Raw genomic sequence first — 8,870 nt, forward strand, 5'->3', positions numbered from 1 at the left:
CACAGGTAATTTCTTAGCATTTTTATTGGATGTTTCTATTAGAGCTGAGAAATATATCCCATGACTTCAGACAAGCTTGACATTTTCTGGACCTTTGTCACTAAGCAGTCTGAGGTCAAATACAGACATTAAATTTGAATTCCTGCTTTATAAAAGAGACAGTTTTGATAAAACACTTCAAAAGAAGTAATTTAACATTATTGAATATTCAACTACTAAAGAGATTTTTCTTCCAAACAATACAAATTTCTATGAATGGCATAAGCAAGAAGACCAAAATAATTATCACTACTAGTAGAACTACTGCTAAAGCTTCCTAGAGGATATTAGTGTTCACTGTGGAAAGTAGTAAAAGTATCCCCTTCAATTTCATGATCTCGTACAACGTTGTCATCAGAAGACTATTTCTTCCCTTCTTGCTGTTTGTAGTCAGATTTAACTTTTATTCCTTTGTCAACCATAGTTTTTGGCACTTCTTCATGCGCATAGCACAGCAATTACTTGAAACAAACTTTGAACAACCACAAAGTAGACTATGACCAGGTAGAGAAAAGCAAGCTGCCTGCGAACTGAATAAGGAAAATATGAGTGTTAATGCCGTTTTATTTATAGTGTCTAAGCTTGATTTCCAGATGTGTTTAAGCAAAGATTCATTCTGCTTTCAGAAGGAATCAAAAGGTGATTATGAACTGGAAATTGAATCTGAACATTTAAACAGGAGATAGAGAGCTGATGAGAGTAATAACATTGATAGGTTATGTGTATGCGTAATTCCCTGTGCTGTATGTGTGTGTCTGTGTATGAAGACACTCCATTAATGCATTCTCTTTCAGCTTCTCAGTGATATGGATTGAAAATAATTGCTAAGTGCAGTAGAACTGTTCTGGACATGTTACTACATAAATAAATTTGTTTACATAGTCATCCCAAATTGCATTTTTTGACATTACATTGAGTGGAAAAGCCGCAAGCTCTGTGTCTGGGAGTTTCAGAATTGGCTGCAAAAGAAGGATTAACCTGATTTCTGGGTACAGAATTAAACCTATGCATTCATTTCGCATTGCAGTGTAAAACAAAGCAGAGCAGACAGCAACTGTAAAAAGTATTCTTCAAGACAAGAGTCAGCATTTATTTTATTTGTAGAAGTTATTAGCATTTACCTGAGCTGAAGCGTGTTTCAATTACACCTTAAAGTGTTTTTTCCCTTTACCTGTGAGTATCTGTTCTTGAGAGCTCTCTTAGCCACTGGCTCCTTTGATGCTTTCCCAGCAGGAATGAAACATCTCCATCGTGTGGTCAACTGCTAAAAAATCAGAAAATTAAACCTGGCTACAGACAGGTGTTGGGATGGTATCGGCCTTCTCAGGGCTGCCTTGCGCCCTCCGGCCCCATCGTTGGGCACACTCACCCATCCCTCCACCCTTAAACACAAGGAATTTCCACCTTCTCTTTGGATGAGGCACAGATACACAAATACAATCTGGAAAAATACTGAAGACAAGATGTGGCCAGCAGGTCGAGGGAGGTGATTCTGCCCCTCTACTCTGCTCTCGTGAGACCCCACCTGGAATACTGTGTTCAGCTCTGGAGTCCCCAGCACAAGAAGGACATGGAGCTACTGGAACGAGTCCAGAGGAGGGCCACGAAGATGATCCAAGGGCTAGAGCACCTCTGCTGTGAAGACAGACAGAGAGTTGGGGCTGTTCAGCCTGGAGAAGAGAAGGCTCCGGAGTGATCTTATTGCAGCCTTCCAGTACTTAAAGGGGGCCTACAGGAAAGCTGGAGAGGGGCTTTTTACAAGGGCGTGTAGTGATAGGACAAGGGGCAATGGCTTTAAACTGACAGAGGGGAGATTTCGATTAGATATAAGGAAGAAATTTTTCACTCAGAGGGTGGTGAGGCAGTGGAACACATTGCCGAGAGAAGTTGTAGATGCCCCATCCGTGGAAGTGTTCAAGGCCAAGTTGGATGAGGCTTTGGGCAACCTGGTGTAGTTGAGGGTTTCCCTGCCTATGGCAGGGGAGTTGGAACTAGATGATCTTTGAGGTCCCTTCCAACCCTAACCATTCTATGATTCTATGTTTATGTACAAAGCCCTGCCCCATGATGTCTGTTCAGAGCAATTAGGAAATAATGATTTTCCCCTTACTATTTTTTTATTTTTTTTTGCCAAGCCCAACCACACAGCTACTGCATCCTTCAGATTAATTTCAAACAAGAAATTAACTCTAAAGTGTAAACTGATTATGAGTACAGGGAAATTGTTAAGCATAAATTACCAGTGAGTTTCAAGTAAAAGAAGATGATGAAATACCTTACTGTGCCTGCCTCATTGTACAGCTGAGGTCAATTTTAACAAGTCCCTTGGATGTCCTTTTATTCTGTGTTAAGATACTGTAAGTTTTCTGTTTTGTAGAAATACAATCAGTGGTCGGACACCTTTTCTTGCCAACAGCAGATATAAGAACCCAAGTTAAAATTTTAAGTCTTTCTTTCACCAGTCAGGGATAATTATGTTAGAGAACAGGAAGATGTGACTCATTATGCTATTGAGGTCAACAATAATTCAAGGACAAAGTAATTCAGGGCTTTTTTTTCTCTGTCTTCTTCTGGATGGCCCTTAGATATGGCGGTATAATCTAATATGACACTTGCTTGAAGCCTGTACTGTGCGTTCATCCTACCACACTTCCTTTTTCCCATTACTCTTCAGAGTTACTATACCTCTTACCATCCCTTCTTACCAACACCAAACTCTGCATTACAAGCTAAGTTTCTTTCTTCCATACCTCTCTCTGTCACCAAGGTTTTTTAACAGGCAACTAAGCAGGAAATTTTCTCTTTAATATAGTTTTATAGTGCAGGTTTTGGTTAGCTCTATCTTAAATGAGACATTAGGAGCCATAGCAAGTGTCTTGCTAACACCATGTTTATGGCAAGCTTTTCTCAATTCAGTAAAAAATGCTTTAGTCTGTGCACATGAGTGACATGATCACATTTTTCCCCTTCTCTCTCAGGCCAGTGACTCTGGGGCTCTGCAAGCAGAGACCTGGCTGCCCCACCACATCCATTCCAATACTGGAATAGCAGCACATTGATGAAAATGTAGAAAATCCACTTTGCCTTCCCAATAACATTCTTCTTTCTGTAAAGCTAATGACAGGCTTTGCTCCAACACTGCCATTTTCAACAGACTGTAAACCATCTCACTCAGCTTACTAGATACCACATATTGCACAGACCTGCTGTTTTGCTATGCTGTATTTTACTACCAGACAGAGATAAATGTTTTTCTCTTTTCTTTTTTCTTTTCTTTTCTTTTCTTTTCTTTTCTTTTCTTTTCTTTTCTTTTCTTTTCTTTTCTTTTCTTTTCTTTTCTTTTCTTTTCTTTTCTTTTCTTTTCTTTTCTTTTCTTTTCTTTTCTTTTCTTTTCTCTTTTCTTTTCTTTTCTTTTCTTTTCTTTTCTTTTCTTTTCTTTTCTTTTCTTTTCTTTTCTTTTCTTTTCAGAGGCGTGCAGCTGACAATCTGAGAAGACATCATCAATACCAGGTACAGGTCCATGTTTATTATTATTTGAGCAATTATTTTTCTATGTGTCCAAATAGTCTTTAGGAGGGAAAAAGAAAGGAAAAATTTCATGAGAAAGCATAAAAAAAAAAAATACATACTTATGTCATCCTCAGCAAACGATCATAGTAATTTTGGTGTTCAAACAACAGCATTTGAGAAGTAGGATTGTCTGCTTTTGGGGTGCAAAAGGATATTTCCTAGAGCAATCATATATTAACCAACATTTTTTCCACTGTAGCATGGATTGCCTTTAAAAAAACAAATGCATAATCCCACCTCCCTGATGGGATTAATCAGAATTGTATGTACAGCTCACTGACATTCTTCATCAGAACCTGCTCGCCATCTCTCCAGCTCTGGTCCATCATAGACAACTTCCTGTCCCTTAATAACCCCTCTGCCTAGATCCCCTGTAAGCTGTTCTTCTCCATCCTTCCTACTTCACCCTCTGACTTTTTGAGATTATCGTAGCACAAAGAAAAATTTTCAGATTTATTTTCAAATTTTTTGTGTGTTCAAAAGGCTGAAACTTAACCAGGATGGGGGCTGTACACTTGTAGGTTTGGTAATTAATGGATTCTGTATGGGAAACAACATAAACTAGGACTTTTCCAACCTGAATAAGAGACAGCTGTGGGAAGCACAACAGAGATCTATTAAATCATGGGGAAGGTGAACACAGAGCAGCTGTTTACCATCTATCCTCAAAGTGAATACCACACACGTACTACACTGCAGTAGTAAGGCTTCAAGCAGCACTTTGAGGGAAGTGATTATTCTCCTTCAGCCCACACTTGTAAGACTGTATCTGGAGCAGTGTGTTCTGTTTTGGGCCCCCCCCCCACTGCAAGAGAGGTGTTAACAAACTGGAAGGAATCCAGCAAAAGGCCACTAAGATGGTTAGAGGGCTGACATGAAAGGAAAAACTCGGATTTCAGTCTGGAGTAGTTTAAGGGGAATCTAATTGCTATCTTCAATAACATAGTGGGTGATTAGAGAGAAGAGGTAGCTAGATTTTTCTTAGAGGCGCACAGGAAAAGAACAGGAGTCAATGGACATGAATTGGAAGAAGGGAAATTCCATAAAGAAAATCATCACAGTGAGGGTAGTAAAGAATTGGGGAAAGTTGCTCAGTGAGGCTGCAGCATCTTCACTCTTGGAGATATTCAGCACTTGACTGGACATGGCCCTGAGCTGGACCAGACAGCCTCCAGGCATCCCTTCTAACCTAAATAATTTTAGGATTCTTAGAAGTAGAAGGCAACAATGGAAACTATTAGAGAGCAGGGTAAAAATAAGCAAAACTCCAAATGGAATCTTATTCCAGCTATACCATGGAATTCATTGGCAGAGAATTTGTGAATGCTGAAAGTTTATATGAGTTCAAAACCTGCAGGAAAACCTGTCACTGTCCATTAAACCTAAAGCTATCATTTCTGATTCAGAAAGTCTCTGAATCTCGCATCGCAGGAGGCTTGGGAGAATGCAGCTGGAAAGAGCATTATACAACTGCACTTGACTTACACTCCTCATGAGGCATCAGCTCACTGTCATGTTACTGGCATAAGACATACCTTTGGTGAAACCTAATACAGCCATTCTCAGGAGACTTAATATCACTGCTTTCCATTGAAAAGCAGAACAAATTTTCAACCAGATCCAAGATTTATAGATTTTTTTTTTTGTCATGTTTCTAAAGCAACAAGAAGTCCAAGCAGGCCCAGTGAGCGTAGGTTTAGTAAATAATACCAAGAAAGCTAACACAATATTTTATATTTTTAGGAAGTTATGAGAAATCTGGTTAAGAGGTATGTTGCAGCAATGATAAGAGATGCCAAAACTGAGGAAGGACTGACAGAGGAAAATTTTAAGGTATGTGGTATTTTATATGTTTATAGGTGTTTTAGTAAGATATTATAAGACTGTGAAGCATATTTCTCAAACTGCCCAGTTATTCAGGTGGCATATAACTTGCTTCTTAGAGCAGTGTCTATATCCTGATCAACCACACACAGATCGTATTGTACATGGACACCAGCAAGTCTCCTTCTTTCTTTAGATGGAGAAGTAATGTTTTAAGAGCTAGTTTGAATGGTGCCCATGTAAGGGGACACCAAAGTGGAACTAAGCGTGGCCATATATATCACAATGTTAACATCCATCATCTTTATTTCTAGCATCAAACATTTTTGTTGTTATTGGTGCCTCAAACTCCAAACATTCAAAATTATATTCATCTGCCTCAGCTTGCGCATGCAGAAGCTATAGCCAGAGCATGAGCTAATTACTTCATTATTGCTTCATTCTGATCATCTTGAGTGCCATCACACCGCGTGTACAGGACAGCCAGGTGATCAGACCCAGTCAGCATGGGTTTATAAAAGGCAGATCCTGCTTGACTAACCTGATCTTCTATGACAAGACGAACTTCTTAGTGGATGAGGGAAAGGCTGTGGATATTGTCTACCTGAATTTTAATAAAGCCTTTGACACTGTTTGCCACAGCATTCTCCTGGAGAAACTGGCTGCTCATGGCTTGGACGGGCATACTTTTTGTTGGGTAAAAAACTGGCTGGATAGTCAGGCCCAAAAAGTTGTGGTGAATGGAGTTAAATCCAGTTGGCAGCTGGTCACGAGTGGTGTTCACCGGGGCTCAGTATTGGGGGCCAGTTCTGTTTAACATCTTTATCAATGATTGGGACAAGACGATCAAGTCCACCCTCATTAAGTTTGCAGACGACACCAAATTGGGTGGGAGCTGGAGGTTGATCTGCTGGAGGGAAGGAAGGCTGTACAGAGGGATCTGGACAGGTTGTATTGATAGGCCAAGGCCAATTGTATGAGGTTCAACAAGTTTAACTATCAGGTCTTGCACTTGGGTCACAATAACCCCATGCAATGCTACAGGCTTGGGGAAGAGTGACTGGAAAGCTGCCTGCTGGAAAAGGACCTGGGGGTGTTTGTCAACAGCGAGCTGAATATGAGCCAGCAGTGTGCCCATGTGGCCAAGAAGACCAAGAGCATCCTGGCTTGTATCAGAAATAGTGTGGCCAGCAGGACTAGGGAAGTGATCGTCCTCCTGTACTCAGCACTGCATCTTGAATACTGTGTTCACTTTTAGGCCCCTCACTACAAGATAGACATTGAGGTGTTGGAGCGTGTCCGAAGAAGGGCAACAAAGCTGATGAAGGGTCTGGAGCACAAGTCTTATGAGGAGTAGCTGAGAGAACTGGGGTTGTTTAGCCTAGAGAAAAGGAGACCGAGGGGAGACCTTATCGCTCTCTACAACTACCTGAACGGAGGTTGTAGGGAGGTGGATGTCAGTCTCTTCTCCCAAGTAACAAGTGATAGAACAAGAGGAAATGGCCTCAAGTTGTGCCAGGGGAGGTTTGGATTGGATATTAGGAAAAATTTCTTCACTAAAATGGTTCTCAGGCATTGGAAGAGGTTGCCCAGGGAAGCGGTTAAGTCACCATCCCTGTAGGTTTTTAATAGGTGTGTAGACATGGTGCTAGGGACACAGTTTAGTTGTGGACTTGGCTGTGTTAGGTTAATGGCTGGACTTGATGATCTTCCAGGTCTTTTCCAACTCAAATAATTCTATGACTCTATGATTATCCCTTCAAAGAAAATGAAGAGAAATAGGGAACTCCTGAAGGCAAGTTGCCTTCTTGTGAGACAGACCTTTAAGAGACAGAGATTGAACTGGCTGAAAGCAGCCACCAATGATTAGCTCTGACTTAGCTGCTAGCTGCCGAACATCTAGTGGAAATGCACAAAGTCCTACCTGCACTGCTACTAACCGGGAGACATGCACACATGTGTATGGCATATGCATGCATGTGTCGCCGTTTGTGTATGTGTAAGGGATGGTGTCAACAGTTGATCGAAATGCTGTTATTATGATGGCATAATACTATCTAGCAGATTGACTGTAGGTACTCAAGTTGTCCGTGTTCCTTCCTCCACCACTGTCGGTGATTTCCATGAGTAGTCTAGGCTAAGGCACATTTCCTCTGAAGTTTCCTCTGATAAAGTTGCTGATCACTTTCCTGTCTTATCTGGAAGATCCATTAGACAGACTCTGCAAAGCAGCTTGACAATGTCAGGTGTTATCCAGGTGGTGAAGTTTATTACTGACCCCTAGCGTAACCTTTTTTTTTTCCCCTCTTTTTTAATTACAAGAGGAAAAGTCAAATTAGCTTTCATGCTCTGATGTTTCATCTTTATTCTTAATTTTTAGGAGTTAAAACAAGATATTTCCAGTTTTCGTTTTGAAGTCCTGGGTTTGTTAAAAGGAAGCAAGCTGTCTAATTTGCAGACTTCAAAGATGAACAAAGACACTGCTTCTCTGTCAGAAAATGAAGAAAATAGTGATAGCGAAGGAAACAAGAAAGGAAAGAAAAAGACCTTCAGCCTTTTTGACATAACAACGATGATTCACCCAAGATCAGCCACTATTGCCTCTGAAGCACATAATGTAAGCAATGGCTCAGCAATGATGGTGTCAGAGTCTACTAAGGAGAAACAAAAGCGTGTGAATTTTGTAACAGACATAAAAAATTTTGGGTTATTTCACAGACGATCAAAAACAAACTCTGTGGAGCAGAGTACAAATAAAATATACACCGTTTCTGAAGAAGTTTCCCGTCAACAGGCAGAAGAACAATGTGAGAAAACTGCTGAACTGGAAGAGGAAGAACTGACCATGAACTGTGAATTAAACATCCAAAGTCCTGGTGGAAAATGCGTGTTAGCTGAATCACAAAATAATGACGACTCTTCGGATTCACAGGAAGAAGGAAGCATTTGTGCTTCTGAAACAGAGAAAATGGAGTTACAGAACTCAGAACCAGCCACACCGCAGGATCAGCTGGACAAGGAGCTGGACATTAGCATTGACTGTGATGGGAAACAGGAAACAATTGATCAGGGTGATTATGTGATAACAAGGTTGTGATGCTTACAGGAGGAAGCATTTACAAATATATATATTTTGCATAGTGCTTTTTGGGGGGAATGTTTTAAGAATTATATTAGCAAATGCAGGATTACACTTTATAGTACTCAACTGTGGCACATGATCTTGTAACATAGTAGTCAAGAGAAAGATAATACAGGACCTTCTGTTTTGTAGCCTGCTTTAGCTTTCACGGTTTGTTTTACATTTTTTAATAAATGGAAGCATCTTGTATTCTTGTACTGTTGCAATAACCCACAGAAACTTTTTAGCTATCTTTTTCAATTACAACAAATGCAATTTCTCTCATATGATAGTTGACTCCTATGATGAATATTTT

The 8,870-nt window shown here is 40.3% G+C and overlaps 1 protein-coding gene across 1 annotated transcript in view; it reads left to right on the plus strand.

Annotated features, from left to right (window-relative positions):
• TRPC4 (transient receptor potential cation channel subfamily C member 4) overlaps positions 1–8,530 on the plus strand; it is a 104,349-nt gene extending 95,819 nt beyond the window's left edge. The window contains exons 8-10 of the mRNA XM_086612643.1: positions 3,508–3,549; positions 5,353–5,442; positions 7,814–8,530. Of these exons, the coding sequence (XP_086468769.1) occupies positions 3,508–3,549; positions 5,353–5,442; positions 7,814–8,530 (849 nt within the window). The remainder of the gene's footprint in view (positions 1–3,507; positions 3,550–5,352; positions 5,443–7,813) is intronic.
• Positions 8,531–8,870: the final 340 nt, after the last annotated feature.

This window comes from Tauraco erythrolophus, chromosome 1, assembly GCF_009769465.1.
Source record: "Tauraco erythrolophus isolate bTauEry1 chromosome 1, bTauEry1.pri, whole genome shotgun sequence".
Classification (NCBI taxonomy): domain Eukaryota; kingdom Metazoa; phylum Chordata; class Aves; order Musophagiformes; family Musophagidae; genus Tauraco; species Tauraco erythrolophus.